At 38.9% G+C, this 24,718-nt stretch overlaps 1 protein-coding gene and 1 long non-coding RNA gene across 3 annotated transcripts in view; both read right to left on the minus strand.

The window, feature by feature from the left end:
- rab28 (RAB28, member RAS oncogene family) overlaps positions 1–24,718 on the minus strand; it is a 125,445-nt gene that overhangs the window by 22,434 nt on the left and 78,293 nt on the right. For both annotated transcript variants that reach the window (XM_062982093.1, XM_062982094.1), the window contains exons 5-6: positions 7,322–7,425; positions 4–81 (exon numbers count right to left, since the gene is read on the minus strand). In XM_062982093.1, coding sequence (XP_062838163.1) covers positions 4–81; positions 7,322–7,425 — 182 coding nt within the window. The remainder of the gene's footprint in view (positions 1–3; positions 82–7,321; positions 7,426–24,718) is intronic.
- LOC134299369 (uncharacterized) lies at positions 7,426–24,184 on the minus strand. The gene is made up of 2 exons (XR_010006561.1): positions 10,155–24,184; positions 7,426–10,106 (listed from the first exon to the last, which is right to left on the minus strand). It is a non-coding gene; the product is annotated as an uncharacterized LOC134299369 (long non-coding RNA).

Here is a 24,718-nt window from a genome sequence, read left to right on the forward strand (position 1 = left end):
CACCTGTGATTGTTCTATTTCTGCTTTGTTTAATTTGACGTCAAGCAGGTCAGCCGCAATTCTTTGAAAACACAGGAAGACCTATTAAAAAGGAAAGACTTAAGTGATTAGAAACAGACATCCTAAAATTACCACAAATACATCAAAAAAATCCTGAACTATAAACAGTGAGATATGGGTGGAAAGACAACCTGCTCAAGAAATTTATCAACTACTCCTTTTTTCTTCATTCATGTCAATAATTATAACATAATTATATTTTTATAGATATAAAAAGGAAAGTATTTTGTAAAAGAAATCTAAGCTGAATTCTGAGATGACATTTTATTTAGTTAGTTTTCAGAGTACAGGACTGTCAAAAACTAAATCCTGTTGATACTGTATGCTCTAAAATGCTCAAAATAATTTAACATATGGATTAGTATTCTTTTTTTGAAAACATCAAGAAATTCTGGTTTCAGAAGCCAGGATAACACAACTGAGTTTTACAACACTGCTGTTCAGTGTCTACTGATGCCACACCACTTGCATTTATTATTATTTATTTATTTATTTTATATACTGCTCTTCTCCCCCAGGGGGACTCAGAGCGGTCTTACATAATGGCAGAATGCCACATATAATACAACATGTAGAAAAACCGTACATAAAACACAAATGAAAGCTGGTATCATAATCAAATTAAAACAATTAAAACCATGTGACTATTACAAAAGGGGAAATTTAGACCTTGCTGGCAATTGAAAATGCTTGCTGAGCTACTTAATATAGAAAGAAGAAAAGAGCTGAAGAAACAGAAATATCTCTAATCAAGAGACTTTGGGGGTATATATGTGTGTGCGTGGGGGGAGTCTATTCAAGAAGAAACATTATTTAGTGTTGTTTACATAGTAAACTGGAGTCTATCAGACAACTGTTCTGTAGAGGAGCAAGAAAGGAGAAAATTGCAAAACTTTGAAATCAAGCAGTGTAGAAAAATCATTTGCAACAGCCTTTGGCTGTAAATTGAATGTAATACACCACAAGCGTTTTTGTTTTTTTTTAAATAAAAGGAAGACAGATACCATGAAACCCGGCAAATAGTATAAAATGTCAATTTAAACAGGAACCTGAGTAAGGCAGCATTAACAAACATATCTAGCTTCTTAATGCATCATCAGATATAGTGTCGAGACACAGAGCCACACACGCTTTTAGTTCAACAAAAGGCTTATTATAAAGCAACAATAATACGCTCAGAGACACTTAACTTCAGTGTCTCTAGCCAAAACTCAAAGGGTTTGCCCAAACTGGGCTTCAAAAAGCAACCGGAAAATAACCCGGATTAAACAGAAAGAAAATCCGGATTAAACAGAAAGAAAATCCGGATTAAACAGAAAGAAAACCCGGAATTAAACTCAGTCAAAATAAACAGCAAGCAAACAGCGCTGTAACAAAAGGGTTCCAACAGACAACGCTGCACCCAACGAGTCAGTTGTAAATAAGAGTTGCCAAAGCCAGCCGAAGTCCCAGAGTCGCCTTAAAAGGAGTCCGAACAAACGTTGTTTCCTAGGTGGACAAACAAAGCCGTAGTTGAATTAATCCGAGGGTCCAGGAAGGGAGAGAGCCACACTCACGATAAGCCAGTCCAAACGTCGTCACTAAGGTGCTTAAGCAGAGCCGTTGCCGAATCAATCCAAGAGTCCGGAAAGGGAGAGAGCCACACTCATGATAAGCCAGTCCAAACGTTGAGAATTCTCAGGAAACAGAACTGCAGAACCCGAACCCAAAACCCAACACGGGAACAGGCAGCAACAAAATACACACGATACGAAACCGACACTTTGCCTTCTGCAAAGATTCCCCACTTCAGAGCCTACTTTTAACTTACACATCATTATCCGATGATGAGCTGGCCTCCACCCCATCATCATCTCTAGCAGCTGTCCTTGTCTTCACACATGATCCCGTGTTTCCATCCCTCCACTTCCTCCATCTCCTGTCAAGACTTAGGTTTCCCCATGACTCGGATGTATCTCCCATTTGCCAATCCTCACGTCCTGAAAACCCCACAAACGTGTTGCTAGAAGTTGGTTCTGCACATATTTTCCTAATCTCTTGTACCCTAGTCCAATCCATTGTGTTTTCCCCATCCTCATCACTCCCAGACCCATCACTCCCAGAGAAACCCATAAACGATTCATCATCTGTGGGAGCAGAAAATATATCCCGGATCTTCTTCCTCTCCCATTCTTCATCTGATTCCTGCTCCCGAGTAACCCTTTTTGTGCCTCTATTCTTATCCACCACATTTCCTTCCTCGCTCATCGACTCCCCGCCACTTAAAAACCCTTCGAATGTGTCTTCATCAGTAGGTGCCATAAATATATCCTGGATCCGTTCCCTTTGCTGATCTTCATTTGACACCTGCTCGCGATTACCCCCTTTCCCCCTACTGGTACTGCTACTACTGCTTGCAACATTACTTACTGACTCAACTACAACATATAGAGTATTTTCATTTAAGAGTTGTAGATCTCTCGCTTTTCTTTTCTTTCTATTTAAGATATGTGTTTACTTATAAGTTTAATCCTATACTATAAATCATATGGTAAAGCTTATGCTATCTAGTTTGAAGGATTATTAAAAAGACAAGAATGTTTATATTAGAGGAAGTTGGTTAAGAGAACTAATATTATAAAGTCCTGTCTTTTTCCTTCTCTCCCTCTCTCTCTCTCTTCCCTTTTAAAGTTGTTTGTCGGTCATTTGTAGGTAGTTTGCATTAGGCATGCTTTGCATAATACACGATTGCTAATTTTTGTATAGTATTTCAGATTCAATGTAACACTCAGCACTTCTCACCAAGGGCTTTGATCGCTATGGCTCATGGAATATGCAATTCAAAAACATCTGAACTTTGCTCACCTGTGGTATATAGGACTAGACATCAGAATAGAATGCAATTTTAAATTAATTAAAGAGTAATATAATTATTTCAAAAATAAAATGTCTGTTTTAAGTCCCAGCATTTTCTCTCCAGGACAAGCAACTGATGTTATGTCCTATCTTTATCCCCAACACATTCATCCCTTTGATTCACCAAAAAGCAGAATTTTAACCTCTCCTATAGTACAGTCCTATACATGCCTACTCAAAAGTAAACCCCATTGAGTTACATGGGATTTACTCCCAGCGCAGGTAAGTGAGTTATGCAATTAAAACTTCCAGTTCTTATTGCAGTATATGGCTCCAACAGCAGTTTCCCCCTGTATTGCTACCTCTGCAAATTGACTGAACATACGTATTTAGGAGATGGTTTCTGTTGTTTTTAAATTAGAGATCATCACTTTGTATAAACAACCTCTTTTGCTTAGAAACTATTGCTACCCGCACATTCAGTGTGTGTTTTTTTCTAAGCTCAGACTATTTCAAAGGCATATGTATTATTATTATTATTATTATTGACACAACAATGTTGTATGACACAGCAAACAAGATAGACATGCTGGATTTCGTTTCTCAAAACCACAAGTCGAACACTTCCAAGTGTCTAGGACTGTGTGATGTATTTTCGGATGATGCGTGCAGATCCCAGCAGGGTGGCCTTTTGCAGTTGGCAGATCGTAATTTTGTCAATGTCTATTGTTTCCAAATGCCGGCTGAGATCTTTTGGCACGGCACCCAGTGTGCCCATCACCACCGGGACCACCTGCACTGGTTTCTGCCAGAGTCTTTGAAGTTCAATCTTGAGGTCCTGATAGCGGCTGAGTTTTTCTTGTTGTTTTTCGTCAATGCAACTGTCACCTGGGATGGCAACATCAATTATCCAAACCTTGTTCTTTTCCACAACTGTGATGTCTGGTGTGTTGTGTTCCAGAACTTTGTCAGTCTGGATTCGGAAGTCCCACAGTATCTTTGCGCGTTCATTTTCCACGATCTTAGCTGGTTTGTAATCCCACCAGTTCTTTGCTGCTGGCAGGTGGTAATTGAGGCATAAGTTCCAATGGATCATTTGGGCCACACAGTTGTGCCTCTGTTTGTAGTCTGTCTGTGCAATTTTCTTACAGCAGCAGTTTCGTCAGCTTCCTTGCACAGTCTGCATTTTGGGTCATCAGCTGATTTTTCGATCTTGGCCTTAATTGCATTTGTTCTGATGGCTTGCTCCTGGGCTGCAAGGATCAGGCCTTCTGTCTCCTTCTTCAGGGTCCCATTCGTGAGCCAGAGCCAGGTCTTCTCCTTATCAGCTTTTCCTTCAATTTTGTCAAGGAACTTTCCATGCAGTGTTTTGTTGTGCCAGCTGTCAGCTCTAGTTTGTAGTGCAGTTTTCTTGTACTGGTTTTTTGTCTGCTGTGCTTTGAGGAGTTTCTGATTTTTGACTTCAATCAAAGCAGGTTCTTCACTTTGCTTTACATATTCTGCCAGGGCATGTTCTTCTTCTTTGACTGCTTGTTTTACTTGTAAGAGTCCTCTGCCCCCGATCTTCTAGGCAGATAGAGCCAGTCAACATCACTGCGAGGGTGCAGTGAATGATGAATGGTCATGAGTTTTCTTGTTTTTCTGTCCAAATTGTCCAGTTCCGCCTGTGTCCAGTTTATGATGCCAGCAGTATATCTTATGACAGGTATGGCCCAGGTGTTTATGGCCTTGATGGTGTTGCCTCCATTGAGCTTGCTTTTGAGAATTTTTCTGACCCTTTGTGTGTATTCTTTGCTGACCACAGTTTTCACATGTTCATGCTTGATGTTGTCCAGCTGTAATATGCCCAGATATTTATAGGCCTCTGGCTGGTGACACTTTATTGTTTGGCCATTGGGCATATTTATGCCCTCACTTTCAATGATTTTTCCCTTCTTCAATGCCACTGTCGAACATTTGTCCAAACCAAACTCCATGTTGATATCAGTGCTAAAAATTCAGACAGTGTTAGTCAGAGACTGGATTTCAGTTTGCGTTTTCCCATATAGCTTCAGGTCATCCATGTACATCAAATGTGAAATTTTGTGAGAATTCTTAGATGTTTGGTAGCCGAGATTTGTTTTTTGTAAGATTGTTGACAGAGGGATCATGGCAATAATGAAAAGCAGAGGGGACAATGAATCTCCCTGGAAAATTCCTCTTCTGATTTTGACAAGTCCATAGCTTTCATTTCCAACAAACAGTTCAGTTTTCCAGTGCTCCATCATGTTTTCAATGAAGGTTGCCAACATTTTTACTAATCCCGATGGTGTCCAGGCACTTGATGATCCAGCTGTGTGGGAGTGAGTCAAAGGCCTTTTTGTAGTCAATCCACGTCATGTGAAGATTAGCTTTTCGGCTCTTACAGTTCTCCAGAATCATTTTGTCAATCAATAACTGGTCTTTTGTGCCCCTGCTTTTCCGTTTGTTGCCTTTCTGTTCATCTGGCAAGATGTTTTTTTCTTCAAGATAGTCTTGAATTCTGTCAGCTATGATGCCAGTCAGTAGTTTAAACATAGTGAGCAGACACGTTATTGGCCTGTAGTTTCCTGGTGCTGCTCCTTTTGCTGGATCCTTTTGTATCAGGTATGTTCTTCCAGTTGTTAGCCATTCACTGATACTTCCTTTCTGCAGCATCTCATTGAATTGTTGGGCCATTTTTCCATGTAAACTAATCAGATGTTTGAGCCAAAATCCATGAAGTTGATCACTACCAGGCAATGTCCAGTACTTGACTTTTTGCACTCGTTTGCTGATCATTTCAGTTGTTATTTCCATCTGTTCCATTTTGTTCTGTGACAATTTTCCTTCAAACTCCTTTATCCACCCAGCGTTTTTGTTGTAGTTTTTATTATTTTCCCAAAGTTCTTTCCAGAACTTCGTTGTTGCAGTTTTTTCTGGCTTTATGGTTACTGTGTCTGTTCTTTGGTTCAGACTCTGGTAGAACCATCTTTGATCTGATTGAAACAGTTGATTTTGTCTGTACTGGATGATTCTGGCTTCATACCTTTCAATTTTTCTGGCTGTTGCTGTAATTTGTTCTTTCACGATTTCCAAAGCTTCTTCAATTTTTCTGGTGTTCAGCCAGTACTTTCGGATCAGGTATTGCTTGATTTTGTCATTCTTCAGTTTCTTCTCTTTCATATTTTTCAGGTTACTTGCATCTGATCTAAGCTTTTTGATTTTCAACTCTAGCCTGACCTTCCACTTTGGTTTTCCAGTCGATTTTCTTTGGGGCTGCCTTGGTTGTAGGAGCCCAAGCTCTTCTGTTATTATCACTGCTGCACTGTAGGCATACTGGTTTGTTTGTTCAATTGATGTTATTTGGACAGTGGAGAGTACTGTATTCACATCTTTCATGAGAGGCGCCAGGTGTCTCTTGGGCACTGTTTTTAGAGTTGGGAGCCGCTGTCTTATTGCATTTGCTGCAGCATGAGCCATGATCTTATCCTTGAGCTCTTGTTGTCTTGCTGTCAAGGTTCCTGGTGGTTCAGCAGATGTTTCAAGTGCTGGTTCATCAAATTCTTGCAAAAGCTCCACACTTTCTTCTGGTTCAATCTGTTCCACCATTCCAAGTGTTGCTGGAGTCTCTGCTGCTGTCTGTGCTGTGGTCTGATGGTAATTTACTTAGCAAATTTTCTGGATTTCTTCGAGTTCAACTTCACTGAACACTTTGTTTCTGATTATGAATCTTCGTTGGTCAGCCAGTCGGGGTTCTGTTATCTGTGAGTCAGGGTACTCTTGTTTCCACAGTTGATGCATCCTTTTTTGGTAGCCATGCCTTTGAGGTTCAGATTTGTAGTAGCATTTCATAATTCTGCAGTTTTCTGGCATTGTGTATTTCTGCCGCTTCTGTGACTGTTCATTTGGGTTTTGATGATTCCGTAGCCCACTTGTCGATGGATGTCCAGAATCAGCAGCATCCACCGCGGTCCTTTTTATCCTGGGCGACGACCGAGCCAGTATAGACTTCGTTTGGGTTTGATTCTCCATAATGCTAATGGGTTAGGTGCTCTTAGTTCTGCTCCTCAGCTGAGGCCTCTCTGGCTTGGTTGGACCTGCCGGTACTTACACTACCGCCAGCACAGCCCTCAGTCATCATTGGAGCAGTTAAGCCCCCCCACCACGTCAAGGTGGCACCTGCGGGGGGGTTTATTATTATTATTATTATTATTATTATATAGAGTACATAGAATACAGAACAAAATAACAGGTTCACACTTTGAGTTTTTAAAATATATCTCCTTTTTGAAGAAATACGAGGTATTTTCCACTCCAGAAAAATTACTCAGCTCACTAATGTGAAACTAACAGAAAATGTGTTTCACACTTGGCTCTGAAATAAACATGACTCTAACAAATATTTAACATTATCTATGTTACTTACGGAGTCACCTGTCTTGGCTGACACAAAATGGCTGCTAGAATGGTTTTCCTGGCAAAATTGAAGATGTTTGTCAATTTTTACAGCTCGTAGATGCTCCAAATCAACTAAAAAAAATCAGGGGAAAGAAAAAAAAAATTAGCGTAATGACGTTTATTGGAACATATTGTAAAATTATTTTCCACTAGTCACCAATTGTGGATTATGACGATCAGATTATAGCATTATAACCACAATTTTCTCTTTTCTCTGAAAGACAAAATGAGTCACTGAATTTGGAGAAATGCACCAGATGACGTTAACAGCAATAGAAAGGATAGCCAGGAGGAGGAAGAAGAGATGGAGGAGAATCATTGTAGCATTTAACACAATCCAACTTTTTTCAGTCACAAACATGTGACCATGCCAAAAAAACACAGCAGCCAAGATGAACAGCATTCAGAATCGCTTTTCCGAGCAGATGTGAATGTGCTCCCAGGAGGGTTTCCCTGAGCGGAAGGGCCACAGGGGAGAAACCAGACCAAGCACAATCTGAAGTCTTCAACAGCGGAGCAGACGTCCGATAACATGGCACATGTCAGAACAGCTGTGAAGGCAGAAGGCGGCTGCAACAAATGAGAAGTCAATAGTCGTCAGGTTAATTCATGCCACTGGATGGGACCCTCATTTTGTGAAGACTCTGTGTTCATCAGCTGTGCACTGACCTCCAAACATAAATCAAATTCATGCACAGGAGTCTTCCAAGAAAAATAAAACCAACAAAAGTTCCATGGCGATCAGTGAGTAGCGACAGGGGCAGGGCTGCGAGATCTGGAAGCCCCTAGTCATAGACTGGCACATGTACGGTGGATATGGATTCAGTCACTCTACCTCAAGGTCCAAGGCAGATAAGTAGTTTGGTAGCTGTATCCAGGACTAAGCAGCCCCTTTTAGGACTGGGAAAATTCAACTCACCCCCCCCCCCCAAAAAAAAACCCCCCACCAATCTTGCTCCATTTTAGATTGTAAGCCTGAAAACAGTGAATGGCTTTTACTTGTAAAGTATTACATAGAGATAATGATGATTTACATGAAATTTCATGTGAAAGAAATTTTGAGAATGTAGCTGCTACCATTGAAACTTTAAATTAATTCAACATCAAAAACATGACTGGGTAAATGTTAACAATATAAAGGTAAAGGTAAAGGTTTCCCCCTGATATTAAGGCTAGTTGTGTTGATTCTCTTCTCCATTTCTAAACCAAAGAGCCAGCGTTGTCCGCAGACGCCTCCAAGATCATGTGGCTGGCATGACTGTATGGAGCACTGTTACCTTTCCACCAGAGTGGTACCTATTGATCTACTTATATTTGCACGTTTGCGAAGTGCTAGGTTAGCAGAAGCTGGGGCTAACAGTGGGAGCTCACCCCGCTCCCCAGATTCAAACCCCCGACCTTTCGGCCAGCAAGTTCAGTAGCTCAGTGATTTAACCCGCTACACCACTGGGGGCTCCAACAGTATAAAACATAACAGCAATACTGAACTGACATAATTCTCCGTTTTTTATGCCTGCCTGTTCTCAATATCTTTCTTATAACTGACCTTCATTTAAATAGGAATTTTTTTATTTACACTTAACAGGTTTCTCACATCTAAGTGGACTCCTATACATTTTGTATAGGTATTGCTTTTCTATTCGCACCAAGTGTACACAACATTTCTTCTTTGTTTCTGTAGTATTTTTTGTTTGAAAACAAGTCAGGATATACTCCTCTGATTCAATCACACCTGATTCTTAATCAGGAGATTTTTAATGCTTATTGAAAAAATGTATCCTCTACCTCTCTCCTCATTCAAAAAAAAATATTTTCTATAACAGGGGGTCCTCACACTTTTTAAGCTGAGGGTCAGTTCACGGTCCCTTAGACTGTTGGAAGGAGTAGACTATAGATGAAAAAAAAAACATGAACAAGTTCCTAAGCACACTGCAATATCTTATTTGTAGTACAAAAAATGAAAGAACAATACCATATTGAAAATGAAGAACAATTTTAACCAATATAGACGTACCAGTATTTCAATGGGAATTGTGGGACTGCTTTTGGCTGATGAAATAATCAAGTTAATTAGGATTGTCGTTGTGTGCCTTCAAATTGTTTCAGACTTTAAGGCAACTCTAAGTCTAAAGTTTAGGTCGGGGGCCAAATATGCTCTAATACATAATATTGCATAAATTGTGGAGGCAATTCGCTAATTTATTTATTAAGCTTGACTGGAAGATGACAGGAATTAATTAGCAAGTAGTTTAAAATTTGCAAATGAACTAATAACATCACATGGAAATGTTGTATCCCAGCCACAGGCTGGCTAGATTATAGATGAAGATGGAGGGGATTCTGGGGATTCTGGATTTGGGATTCAAGATCAGCAGTCTGAGGCAGAAGTTAGCTCAGAAATGCAGTTGCAGGATGAGCTGCTGATTCCAGGAGAAACAGATAACGATCAAGCTGACATGAGAAATATTGAGGGAGAGACTTCAGCCTTGGAAAATAATGGGGATGACGGTTTAGCTTCTGACCAGGTGCAAGATAACGAGGAGTTATCTAGAGAGGACCGTTTGTCTTGGATGGGTTCCCAGGTCCGTAGAAGTGAGTGTTTGGCACGCAAACGTGAATCTAGCTGTGGGAAGAGGAATGCATTCCTAAGTTGTTATTAAAGCATGCTTTCACAGACTATTCTTTGTCAGTGCAATTTCATCGCTTCATCTGTGTGGAAGTTCTACCTAGCCAGCATTCTTGGATTCTTGGGCCTTGTTCTTTGGACTCTTTGCCTTGTGGTTTATCTTGGATTCTTGAACCTTGTTCTTTGGACTCTATGGACTAATTCTTCACCTTGTGGATTATCTTGGATTCTTGGATCTTGTGCTTTGGACTCTATGGACTAATTCTTTGCCTTATGGATTATTGTTCCTGCTATGCTCTTTGAACCTATGAACCTATACCCTTTTGGTTTATTAGACATTTATGTACTTTGTGAATCTCTTGGACCTTTTGACTCTTTCACTACAACTTTGAATTACCTTTTGATTGCTTGCTTGATTTATATTCTGCTTTGCTTAATAAAAACTTCAAAAGACTACCTGTGTGTCTGACTGGGTATCTATAGCAAGGTGAACTTAGCCTGAGGTGCGACAGGAAAACAGTATAAAACTAAAGGGCAAAAAAGAAAGAGGGGTCTTTTGGGGCAGAAAGAGAGTTGAATAATCAAAAGTCATGAGCAATGCTATTACTGGATATTAAAAGAAGAAAATAAAGAAGACCAAGTTTGGTTTTTTAATTTAAAAAAATCTTGAACATTAAAAACGTGCCTATTTTCAGTTTATTCCATATAAAGTATGCACCGGCTATACATTTTCTTTCAGGAAAAGCACATTATTCCCCAAAAGAAACTTGCCCATATTTCAAAACTATCAGTACAAACATACAAATATCATATTTGTAACCATACTATGGTATGATGAAATTGACGTGCATTTTCAATATTTTCATTTTGCACCATTATATATCCACTGGGGGTAGAAAATGTTTAAATAATACAACTCAGACAACATGGAGCTCTAACGTTGTATGGGTTTTATTGTGCACATTCCAGTCACTTCAAATCTAATCCTAAAGTAACTGGACGCTATATTGAACAGTTTCTCTTTTTATTGCATTACGGTCCCTGTAAGGGTGTTGATTCTGTGCTGTCAAATTATAAGGCAAGTACATTCAGAAGGATTTAAAGACAACCAAGTTCTTTATGTCAACACAGGAAAAAAAAGCCTTCAAGTGATTTCCTGAGGAAGGGATCCAGCTGACTTGTGAAAACTTGTAAATTTGCAAATCTAGTAAGTCTGAATAACAGTGTCATTTGATTATCAACTGAAAAAAATCACATAAAATGCTTTATTTAAAAATGATACTTGAGGCTTTTAATTTATAGGCTCAGGAGAGCTGGTCTGAAAGATTTGGAGTCTGGTGGGATTCCTACAGTCCATCTATACAACATACTTTGGCTTAGTCATTTTGGCTATAGTCTCACTTATCCAAGCCTCGTTTATCCAAGCCTCTGGATAATCCAAGCCATTTTTGTAGTCAATGTTTTCAATATATCATGATATTTTGGTGCTAAATTCGTAAATACAGTAATTACAACATAACATTACTGCATACTGAACTACTTTTTCTGTCAAATTTGTTGTACAACATGAAGTATTGGTGCTTAGTTTGTAAAATCATAATCTAATTTGATATTTAATAGCTTTTCCTTAATCCCTCCTTATTATCCAAGATATTCGCTTATCCAAGCTTCTGCCGGCCCGTTTAGCTTGGATAAGTGAGACTCTACTGTATTAATGTAGACTCTCAAATACTAAAAGTCTTAGGCAACACAAAAATGACATGAAAATTATAATGAGCTGTTCTCTTATTCATGTTTCACTAGTAATTTTAGTATGTCATCTGATTTCTAGATGGTATCCCCACTTCAAATTGTCTGTTAAAGTATTTTCCTCCTCATTTTTTTGACCAATACGGAAGTGGAAAATAATAACAGAGCCTTATTTGGAAATTCATTTACTTAACTAGAATATTAATATTGAATGTAATGGTTTAAAATGTTTAATATGTACTCATTTTAATTCAATTTATTTTAAGCTTGTGTTTTGTATGTGTTTAAGGCATTGACTAATTGCCATATGTAAGCCGCCTTGAGTCCCCTTCGGGGTAGAGAAAGGTAGGGTATAAATAGAGTAAATAAATAAATAAATAAATATGCTAGCCGAGTTCATAAGAAAAGGAAAAAAAATCTCAAGCTCATCACAAGATCTTACTGCTTTCACTACCCATAAATATGCATTTTATATACATAAATTTCAAGACTATCAGCCTCATAACACTAGAGCATCGATTCTACCTCCTGCAGAATTCTGGAATTTGTAGTTTAGTGTGGCCCAGGACCTGACTGAGCAGTTTAAAGGCCCCTCTCTAAACTACAACCCCCAGAATTCTGCAGGAAGCAGAAACTGGATTTAAAGTGGATTCATGATCGTGCAGTAAGGCTGTTAATATATATGACGTGCTCAACTTATATCATTATAAAAATCTAGCTGTTGTTCATAGGGTAAAGGTAAAGGTTTCCCCTGACGTTAAGTCCACTCATGTCTGACTCTGGGGGTTGGTGCTCATCTCCATTTCTAAGCCGAAGCGCCGGCGTTGTCCGTAGACACCTCCAAGGTCATGTGGCCGGCATGACGACATTGAGTGCCGTTACCTTCCCGCTGGAGCAGTACTTATTGATCTACTCACATTGGCATGTTTTCGAACTGCTAGGTTGGCAGGAGCTGGAGCTAACAGCGGCCGCTCACACCGCTCCCGAGGTTTGAACCTGGGACCTTTCGGTCTCCAGCTCAGTGCTTTAACGCACTTTGCCACCTTTTCCTCTTTCTCTGTTTTTTTCTTTTTCTTTTTGGGCTCTTTTCTTTGTAATCATTTAATCAAATTTTTAAAAAAGCTAGAAAAAAGAAGGTGGTAAAAAGCGACACTTTCCCTGTTGCACTTTCCCTTACTGATTCAGGTCTAGGAGCACTTAGAAAATGGTGGTTGCTTACATCTTAGGCGATCCCTCATAGGCCAAGGATGATGGTCCTCCAGTTATAGGGTGTTGGGGGGGGGGGGTGTCCGCAGGTGGCTGAAGAGACCTATTCTTGATCTGCATGTTCTCCCGCAATGAGGACATCGGTTTCCAGGTGGAAGGCGGTCCCGGTCATGGTTGGCTTGATGCTCCTTCCTCTTGGCACGTTTCTCCTTTAAGCCTTCCATTTATGCCTCTTCGAACTCTGCGGCACTGCTGGTCACAGCTGACCTCCAATTAGAGCGCTCGAGGGCCAGGGCTTCCCAGTTCTCAGAGTTTATGCCACAGTTTTTAAGGTTGGCTTCAAGCCCATCTTTAAATCTCTTTTCCTGCCCACCAACATTACGTTTCCCGTTCTTGAGTTCGGAGTAGAGCAACTGCTTTGGGAGACGGTGAACAGGCATTTGGACAACGTGGCCAGTCCAGTGGAGTTGATGGCGTAGGAGCATTGATAGCAGGTGTGTGTATAGCGGAACCAGCAGCGTCCAGTTAACACCATGTGCAAAAGACTCAGACCAGGCAGAGGAATTGAAATAACAAAGAAACTTTACTTGTTGCGTTGAAGTTAAATAAACAGTTCAGCAACCGTACAATGTCCTTGTAGTTGCATAGGATCAATAACTAATCAATCAGCATTCAATATATCCAGCATAGCATATTCAAACTGCTACTTGACCGTAGCTAGAGAGCATGTCTTTTCTGTGCTCTCTCTGGAAGCTCAAATTCCCAACTGACAAAACCAGCCATCTGCCATCAAACTGATACATTGTTTGAGGCGTGGCTTGCCTCTGCAACTTTGCAAGGATTTCTTTACACACACACACATAGCAATTTGGCGCAATAAGCATCACTTCAATGCTGGTGGTCTTTGCTTCTTCCAGCACGCTGACATTTGTCTGCCTGTCTTCCCAAGAGATTTGCAGGATTTTTCTGAGGCAATGCTGATGGAAACACTCCAGGAGTTTGGTGTGATGTCTGTATACCGTCCACATTTCACAGGCGTAGAGCAGGGTTGGGAGGACAATGGCTTTATAAACAAGCACCTTGGTCTCTCTACGGATGTCCCAGTCATCAACACTCTCTGCTTCATTCAGAAAAATGCTGCACTCGCAGAGCTCAGGCGGTGTTGTATTTCAGTGTCAATGTTGACTTTTGTGGAGAGGTGGCTGCCAAGGTAGCGGAAATGGTCAACGTTTTCTAATGTTACACCATTACGCTGTATTCCTGGCATCGCAGAGGGATTAGCTGGTGCCTGTTGGAAGAGCACTTTGGTTTTCTCAGTGTTCAATGAGAGGCCGAGTTTCTCGTATGCTTCTGCGAAGGTGTTTAGAGTGGCTTGTAGGTCTTCTTCTGAGTGCGCACAGACTACGTTGTCATCGGCATATTGGAGTTCTATAACAGATGTTGTGGTGGCAGTTCGAATTGGGGGGTGAGGTGAGCTTCTATTCTTAGCCCCAGTTTCTGCCAACCTAGCAGTTCAAAAACATGCAAAATGTGAGTAGGTACCGCTTCGGCAAGAAGGAAACAGAGCTCCATGCTATCATGATAGCCACATGACCTAGGAGGCTTCTATGGACAATGCCAGCTCTTCAGCTTAGAAATTGAAATGAGAACCACCGCCCAGAGTCGGACTCGACAAAACTTAGTCAAAGGGAAACATTTACCTTTACTTAATTAGTTCTATCATAAAAACATGGGAAAAGTTTATTAAACAGCAAAAACGTTGTTTGTGTGGGACAACTTGCAGCACATTTTGCTGTAGTTTTTCAATGAATATCTCACAGAGTCTCAACCAAAAGTTTCTGGAGTATAAAAACTACTTTCAAAGTAAGTACCACATAATTAAACAGGAATAACTCTTCCAAACCAGGAACAGAAAAAAATCAAATTTCGTTACATAGTTCTAAAAGTGGAAGAATGTACAGAACTAGTGTACATATTATAATACAATATAAATAGCATATGAATATAATCCTCTCCATATATAAGATTGTATTGCTATTATTTACTCGTAACTTTTTTGTTAGAATTTCATTGCCACTCAGGAAAAGATTTCCGCAATACAACTCCAGTGAATCTCTTAGCATTTTTCATCAACTACTAGACTTTTGAAGGAATAGAGGCAGAGAGAAAAGAGCCAAAAGCAGTTCCTTGCTCTGTCCTATCTCCTCCTCTGCCACATTCCAGTAGAATAGCTGGCAATACATAAACTATTCCAGGACTGGATGAATAATCCCCAAAGTCAATTCCAGCAAGAAAGGCAAAAACCAACTACAGTCTACCCAAAACAGGTTCTGTGCAAATGTCATCTTGATCAAAAGGCTCTGCCTTCTACCAATTAGATATAATATTGAAGACTACAGAACATAAGAGGGAATGATTATTATGTTCTACTCTCCCATAGCCTCATTAATAAGAACATATTTAATTATTTCTTCCTCTTTAATCTTTTATTCATTCAAAATCTGTAAGGGATCTGTCCAAATCAGCATTAAGCAAAAGTAACTTGCTTTCTTATGTGACATGACTCCTGAACAAATGGAGAAAAGGCAAATGAATAGCTCCTCTGGTCCCTCTGGAAGACAGGTTTGACTTCAAAAACCATCACTTGCTGTTTTCATCACAAAGGTAAATAACAGGTTTGAAAGTCAAACTTGTCTACTTTTATGATGAGAACAACTAGCTTCTTCAGTCATTCTTTCGCTTGTTTCTGTCATGGCTAGACCCCATTCTAGACATGATTTGAGCTTGCTAGCTCTTAGCACCATCCTCCACAATGGGGTGATAGAACTTCAGCTTTCCAATAACGCCCCCACCTCCCCAATGTTTATTGAAATGAAGGCAAAGGATGAATAAGAGAAAACTCAGTTTCCCAGCCATTTCAGCATATAAAAGGTTATTTTGTCAAAAGCAGAAGTCTTTTTCTTTCTTTATAAATTGCAGATCCTTTCGCCAAGGAAAGGCCACTCTATGGTGTTTCCAAGTAGAACATATTCCCTGTCTAAACCAGCCAGGGAGAGGAAGAGAATCTTAACACTTTTGTTTTTGGTTGGTTCTTCGTTTTTTTAAAAAAAAATGAAATAATTTCAGATCCCTGTTACAGGGACTCCAGTGGAGAATTCAGGGGGAAAGGCCAGTGAGAAAGGGCCAAGTCTGCACCTGCCTGTTGAGAGAAATAGCACCACTGCTTTCGAAGTTTTGGAAAATTGGCTAGTCTCTGTCTTAATTGTAGCTGTTGGTTAAAATGAATGTCATTCAGTTATCTGATAAAGCATCATCCAGGAGATCTACATTATGCTTGCTGCTCAGTACAAACTAGAAATCTTCCTCAACAATGCTAAATTTCATCCTATGCCTGAATACAGTACTTGTGTTTGTGTATGTGCAATTTAGCCCAGAAGTTGTTTATCCAAGAACTTAAAGTGTTAATAAATTATGGGGGTTTTTTCCAATATAGTACATTTTCACCAATCTTATCTGTAATTCTAATGAAATATAAGGAAATTTATAGTTAGACTAGCGTTGCTGTGGCGAAGTATGGTGGTATGGGAAATAAAATATTGAGGAATTGGTGGTAGTTAAGGTAAAAGGTAAAGGTTTTTCCCTGATATTAAGTTCAGTCGTGTCTGACTCTGGGGTTGGTGGTCATGTCCATTTCTAAGCCGAAGAGCTGGTGTTGTCCGTAGACTCCTCCAAGGTCATGTGGCATGACTGCATGGAGTGCCCTCACCTTCCCGCCGGAGCAGTACCTATTCATCTACTCTCATTTGCATGTTTTTGAACTTTAGGGTTGGCAGAAGGTGGGGCTAATAGGGGGGCTCTGTCCGCTCCCCCAATTCAAACCTGCGACCTTTCGGTCCAGAAGTTCAGCAGCTCAGCGCTTTAACACTCTACGCCATCAGAGGATGTTATTTCGTAAAGGTTGTATATACAATATTTCTGATTGTTGTTTTTTTTTTGTCTGTTGGAGGCAAGTATGAAAGCTGTAATTAGGCAAAATGATTAGCATGTAATAGCCATGCAGCTTTCAAGCCTGGCTGCTTCCTGCCTGAGTGAATTTTTTGTTGGGAGGTGTTAGCTGGCCCTGATTGTTTTCTGTCTGGCATTCCCTTGTTTTCAGAGTGGTGTTGTTTGCGATATTTTCTATGCTTCTACTGTCAGTGGCCGTCAGAAAATAGAGGATTTGCCAGACTTTGGTGATGGGAATACTTTGCTGGGAGGTGTTTGCTGGCCCTGATTGTTTCCTGTGTGGAATTCCCCTGTTTTCAGAGTGTTGTTCTTTATTAATCATAGAATCATAGAATCATAGAATAGTAGAGTTGGAAGAGACCTCATGGGCCATCCAGTCCAACCCCCTGCTAAGAAGCAGGAAATGGCATTCAAAGCACCCCCGACAGATGGCCATCCAGCCTCTGCTTAAAAGTCTCCAAAGAAGGAGCCTCCACCACGGCCCAGGGGAGAGAGTTCCAGTGTCGAACAGCTCTCACAGCGAGGAAGTTCTTCCTGATGTTCAGGTGGAATCTCCTTTCCTGTAGTTTGAAGCCATTGTTCCGTTCCTAGTCTGCAGGGCAGCAGACTTTAGAGATTGTACTGTTGTGTTTTATTGTACCACAGTAATTTTTATATACAGTAGAGTCTCACTTATCCAACATTCTGGATTATCCAACGCATTTTTGTAGTCAATGTTTTCAATGCATTGTGATATTTTGGTGCTAAATTCGTAAATACATTAACTACTACAGAGCATTAATGTGTAATGAACTACTTTTTCTGTCAAATTTGTTGTATAAAATGATGTTTTGATGCTTAATTTGTAAAATTATAACCTAATTTGATGTTTAATAGGCTTTTTCTTAATCTCTCCTTATTATCCAACATATTCACTTATCCAACGTTCTGCCGGCCCGTTTATGTTGGATAAGTGAGACTCTACTGTATTCTGATTTTAGTGTTTTTGAATACTTGGAGGCAGATTGTATTCATTTTCACGGTTTACAGCAACACAATAATAATAATAATAATAATAATAATAATAATAATAATAATAATAATAATGATAATAATGATAGTAATAATAGTGACTTTGGTAATACACACTGCTTCACTCCCTTCTCAGCTTCCTTTCTGGAAGAATCCTTTCTTGGGAGGTGTTAGCTGGCCCTGATTGTTTCCTTTGTGGGATTCCTAATTTCCCTGCTTTCAGAGTGTTGCTCCTTATTTATTGTCCTGGTTTTAGAGATTATATTATTCTGTATTATTCTACCACAGTAATTATTTCATATTACAGTAGAATCTCACTAAGCCAACATTTGCTTATCCAATGTATTAGATTATCCAACGCAGTCTGGCTTTTAGTAGTCAATGTTTTTGTAGTCAGTGTTTTAAATTCATTGTGATATTTTGGTAGTAAATTTGTAAATACAGGAATTACTACATAGCATTACTGCACATGGAACTACTTTTTCTGTCAAATTGGTTGTCTTACATGATGTTTTGGTGCTTAATTTGTATAATGATTATCTAATTTGATGTTTAATCGGCTTTTCCTGAATCCCTTATTATCCAACATATTCACTTATCCAACATTCTGCCGGCCTGTTTATGTTGGATAAATGAGACTCTACTGTATATTTATAATCTTATATTATCTGCTTAGAACTGGATTATATGAGGCCCCTTCTACATAGCTGTATAAAATGCACACTGAAGTGGATTATATGGCAGTGTGGAGTCAAGATAATCCAGTTCAAATCAGATAATATAAGATTATAAATGGGTTATATAGCTGTGTGGAAGGGCCTTGAGTCTATACTGCCATATAATCCAGTAAAAATATGATAATCTGTATTTTATAGGCAGTGGGGAAGAGGCCTGAGTGAGGCCTAACTCTGCTTGTCCCCTGGGCTGAGTGGGTTGCTAGGAGACCAAGTGGGAGGAGCTTAGCCATCTAACTGGCAGCAATTGGATAAAAACAATTATTCCTCTCCCTCTAATTAGGACTTTATTTTTCTTTTCTTTTTGTTGTATCAACCTAGAGGCGTGGATGAGGAGTTGTGCTGTCAATTTTCGAGGTTGTGGGGTGTTTAGTTTTGTCGTTTTGTCCGCTGCTGTGATTCCATCACTCTATATATAAGATAGATTTCAGCTCTACTATTTAACATAAAGTGTTTATCAGTGGTTATATTGTTCAGTGCAAAATACGTACAGTTAGCCTTCATATCCATAAGTATTCTGTATCCACAAATTCAACCATTTATGGCTTCGGTGGGACTTCATATCATGCCCCTACAGTCCTGGTGCAGAGCTCTGATCAAGTTAAAGGTATATAAGAAAGGAGGACAATTTATTCCTGCAGTTATTTGGGAATTTGTAGTTTTTATACGGCTCCTAAGTATGCACTTATACAAAATTTTCTCCTTTTGAAATTTGGCAGATAAAAATTGTTTCTACAGCTGAGTCTGAGAATGATTCCTTAATAGTCACTACTAGAAAAACTTGACTTTTTTTTCTCTAGTGAATCTGGCTCTTCTAACACTATAATCACCTGTCCGTCAACATGAAAATATTTGCTACAGGAGAAGTGAGAGGCTTAGGATTCACACATCATGTTTCATCATTCTTGTCTATGAAATCACCAGATCATATCTGATCTTGGGGCTAATCATGATAAGTCCTGGTTACTCCTTGGATGGGAGACTGCGAATGAATACAAAGTGCTGTGGGTTGTATTTCAAAAGAAGGAACTGACACAACCACCTCTGAGTATTCCTTTGCCTAAGAAAACCTTATGAAATTCATGGGGGTTACCATAGGTTGATAGGTGAAGACACACGCGCATACACACGGGAATTTTAAATTTATAATTAAAGAATATAGCTGGGATATGGAGTTGCAACACAACCTGTTTGAAATAGCCAGGTACCCCAAAATTAAGGGTACGGGAAATATATTTATACAAGCAAAGTATGTGGTGATGGCGAGCATTCCTAAATTTGGGAAATCTTTCAACTAAACTAAACGAAATGCTTTCTTAACATCACTAAATCAGGATAAATTTGGAAGTAAATGTTATATAGAGTGAGCATATCTGTGTGATTTGGTTAAGGTGGAAATGGTTAATCATGAAGAATCATGAGAAGAGGTGGGTAATAAATAAACATTACTGTTGTTGTTGTTGTTATCCATATCCTATTATATTGTAATTGTTATAGGAACTTTTGCTCTTTCCCTATTGCTGACGTTATGTAGCGAATTTCAAGTAGATGATGATTACTACTTTAAAAAGAGGTAGAGAACCTCTGATAATTTTAGAAGTTTTGTGCACCTACTGTCAAATTATGGACAAAAGAAATCAACTGCATTAGTGAATGCTACTACTGTCAATATATTTCAATTGTTTTACCTATATTTATCGAGTAAATTTTAATGTACATTGTAAATATAGTACTGATTTTGTTGATTGTATATATGCTGATCTGTGACCAAAAGTATTGTAAATCTATCAGTTCATTTATTCATTCACTCAAAGTTTATAAAGCCCTACACATAAGTCTGATTATTTGAATGACCACATTCCTCTGTACTAACCACTCTACTCTTCAAATTGGCCACCACATAAAATGATACCTCACTGGGCTCAGAAGGGGCTCCAAATTAATATTTATTTCACCCAGACATTTTCTTGACTGCTAACATATTCAGCAATTAATAGTGATCTTTGCCATTTTAATGAAACATTTTAAAACTGTCTGTATTTTAAGACTGTATTACTGGATATTACTGCAACTTCTGTTTTTTAACTTCAGTTTATTGTGGGATTAAGGGAATGGTAACTATGGAATTTCTATTCAAATGAAAAAAAATGCATAATAATGAAATGAAAAAAAGCAAAAAATAAAGGCATTGCCTATAGGAAAGTATGGACCACTGAAAAATCAAGAACACGCTATTTTTGTTTTGCTAAGAACTGTTTTCACTTTTTACACAAAAAATTCTATTATCCAGTAACTATCACGTAATCACTGTAGTTCTGAAACTAGAATTGATTAGTGAACATTTTCATGTTTCTGTGCAATCACAAACAATGTTTTTCGTATAAGTATAATAAACTATATAGAAAAAGTAAAATATATGATTTTCCAAAGCATTTTAAAAAGCCCTTTGAAAAGCATTTGCAGCTGTTCATACATGTTATAAAGTTACATAATTCTTAAATAATGAGCTATTACGATTAGTCCACACCAATCTGAGAAGTAAAACAACTTTCATGATTTATAAAATTGATCTACCTATGTTCAAATATGCCTTTTAAAAATAAACTTCTGCCATAATAAAAATAATAATAATATAAAGCCTGCTGGGTTGCAATGGCACCATCAACAGGAATCTTAACCCTACTAATTTGCCAAATGCAAGAGAACACTAGTTGTGACCCACAAAGCCAAATACAGGTCACTAGCTATATAGGACAGCTGCTCAATAAATCTTTTTGCACTGCCAACCTAGACGGCAAAAACAGGAAAGGAAGGCTCAAGCACTTGAGAGGGCATAATATATAAAATGCATTACATTCAGTGTGGTGGGTCACAAATTGTACAGGTGTGGCCTAATGTAAGCATTCAGAAAACTGATTTCAAAGACCAAGTGTGGTTTTTCATAGGAAAACAAATGTTGCATGACAAGAAAAGTACAGATACTTTCAAGCTTAATCTGACGGTTTAGGATTTCCTTTCTTTAAGCAAAAAAAAAGTATAGGTAAGCATAAATGACATGCTTCACTAGCGACCGATGTCTGAAGAAAAAATAATTTCTCCTACAGGAGCAATTACCTCTCCTCTCACCAGCCACTACACACAAAAAAACTATATTAGGCATATAATTATTGTCTCTATAAACATCCAGGGTGATATCTTGCTAGGGAAACTATATGATCTTATAAATAAAGAACAGAGGTTGTTTCTAAACAAATATGTTCAGGCTCATTAGTTTGTAGGGAGAGGTTTTAACAATCTCATATACTGTAGACACCTGCTGTGAATCTGCCATGGTATCTTCTTATGTCAACCTTTATGTAGAATTGGTCTTTAATTTATTTATATTTTATGCCTTCAATGAAAAACAGCAAGTCCAAACATATGAAAACTAATTTAATAATATTTAAAAGATCATCAACGATAAAAGGGCAACACCAAGATGCAACAACTGCATACGACAATCAAAACAAGTAAATGTTAAAAGGAAACCAAAGATGTGCAAAATGAGAGCTGTGGATTGCAACTGCCCACCAGTGAAATCCGTAAGACACACGGTTTTGCGCCTCTTTCAAAGTGCATAATCTTCCATTTAAATACACACAAAAACTGTTTCAGGCCTTTAAATGCCTTAAAAGACTAGATCAGTGGTTCTCAACCTGTGGTTCCCCAGGTGTTTTGTCCTACAACTCCCAGAAATCCCAGACAGTTTACCAGTTATTAGGATTTCTGGGAGTTGAAGGCCAAAACATCTGGGGACCCACAGGTTGAGAACCATTGGACTAGATGATTTATACAACTACTAAACCCCCACAGTCTTGGAGGCCACCATCACAAAACACTTTTAAGACAATTTTTATCCAACCTTGGTCTTGTATTTGCCTTGGCTCCCAACTCTCCCCACATTTTAAAGTAACTTGCTAGATGCTAAATACACACACACTAAGCAAGATGCAGCTTTTGGTATTAACCTCTGATGCTAACCTCGGATCTTGCAAAAATAACATACTTTCCAAAAAACAAAAGGTCCTAATTTTAAAAACAAAAATGCTGCTAATTTAGTGTAAATCAGATCTAAAGTTCCAGGACAGATTTATATCAATATTTTTAGATTGGCAGGAAAGTAGAGTCATCTGCTTTTACTCATCTTGGCCAAACTAAGTGTCACAGTTAAGAGCCTCCAGAAAGTTATCTGAAATGCAAAATAAATTGTTTACACCAACATTTAGAGAGATAACATGACAGATAGTTATTAGGTGAAGACAGGCAACATTAATTTGATTGCAAGCCTGTTTCTTCTGCACTTCTGAGAACAATTTTAAAGAAGAAAACTGTCCAGCTTTTCTCACACTAAGTACGATATGCATAATCAAGAGATATAAAGATCAATGCACAGCAGGGACAAAGTCCAAAGAATTCAAAAAGAGTAGGCTGCTCTATTTAGCACCTGAACCCCTCCGCCCCCTGGCCCAACTGCAAGGGAAACAAAAATGTAAGTTGAACCATAGTGCTGTTGCTTTGAAATTGTAGTAGGCCCTTGGTATCTGCTGGAGTTTGGATCAAAGACCCTCCATGGATACCAAAGTTTGGTGCTGCTCCATGGATCAGTGCCAACCTACAAACCATTGGCCACTTGATCGCTGCTAATTTCCAGGAACATGAAGAACGGTTTTAACCAAAGAGCACAAATATGATGCCAATCCCTAGAACACTGGGGAAAAATCTTACCAGTTTCCCACATCAGATAGCCTAGAAAGCACTCTGAGGAGAAAAAAAAATAAACAGTTCTAAGGGTGGTTCATCTGTAGAGGTATTAGAAAACAGTCTATATACATTGTTTTATCTTATATCCTATTTGCTGGCTTAAAAGGGAGTGCCTGACATTATATTATCAAAGCAGAAGTTGTACACATAACAGAAGAGTGTGAGCCGACATGGGCTGAAAGAATGGTATGCAACAACATTTATGTCCACTGTAATTTCAATTTACTGGATGCATGGTTGTGCTTGAGGGAGTGTAGTTTCAAGCAGGTCTGGAATTAAGTCCATTACTAATAGGGCAGGTTAGATGTGGGAATGAAGTTCATGTGAATTTCCAATTGAAAATTCTCCTTCTTTGATTGTAAATATTAACCTATCTAAATTGACCCCTCAGAACTCCATGGGATTCCTTCCCACAAGCCTCAGTATCCAGATAGTATTTTTAAAGATACACCTTTTCTGTCTTTAAAGGGGTAGGTAACCTCAACCAGGAAATAACCACCCTGGATTTCAAGGAAACTTGATTCTTCTATTGCTAATGGGTCTAAAATGTTATTGCCTAGATTTCACTACTTTCTGTCTCCCAGTGCCCACATGGTCAAAGAGTGAGTGACCTCTCCTGGCATTGATAGCCTTCTAAACCAGGCATGGGCAAACTTGGGCCCTGCAGGTGTTTTGGACTTCAACTCCCACAATTCCTGACCTTAGGCCCTTTCCTTTTCCCCCTCAGCCGCTTAAGCATTTGAGGGGGAACAAGAAGGGGCCTGAGGCCAGGAATTGTGGGAGTTGAAGTCTAAAACACCTGCAGGGCCCAAGTTTGTCCATGCCTGTTCTAAACCATCTTAACTGACAACAAAAACAACATCTTAATAAAATGCAGGCTAGTGACACCATCATTTCTATTTCTTCTCTTGTATAATTATTAACACCTTTGCCAGTGAAGGATTGAAAGTAAGTAAGTAAGTAAATTTTTATTACGGTCAATGACCAGCTCATATCAAGGGTACCTATTACCATATGAAACCCAAAGGGTTATATACTTCAATAATAATAATGAACCATTATAAAATTGAATCATTGACAAAATTTAAAATCTAGGCTAAAGACCACATACAAGTACTATTAACACCCAACTCAGCCCACGAGATCATCGGGGGGGGGGGGGAGGGGGGGTCTAATAACTTGGTAATGGTATCACAAGAGCTTCTCCATCAGAAGAGTCAATATATGCGCTGTT

The sequence above is a fragment of the Anolis carolinensis genome, chromosome 5 (genome assembly GCF_035594765.1).
Source record: "Anolis carolinensis isolate JA03-04 chromosome 5, rAnoCar3.1.pri, whole genome shotgun sequence".
Classification (NCBI taxonomy): domain Eukaryota; kingdom Metazoa; phylum Chordata; class Lepidosauria; order Squamata; family Dactyloidae; genus Anolis; species Anolis carolinensis.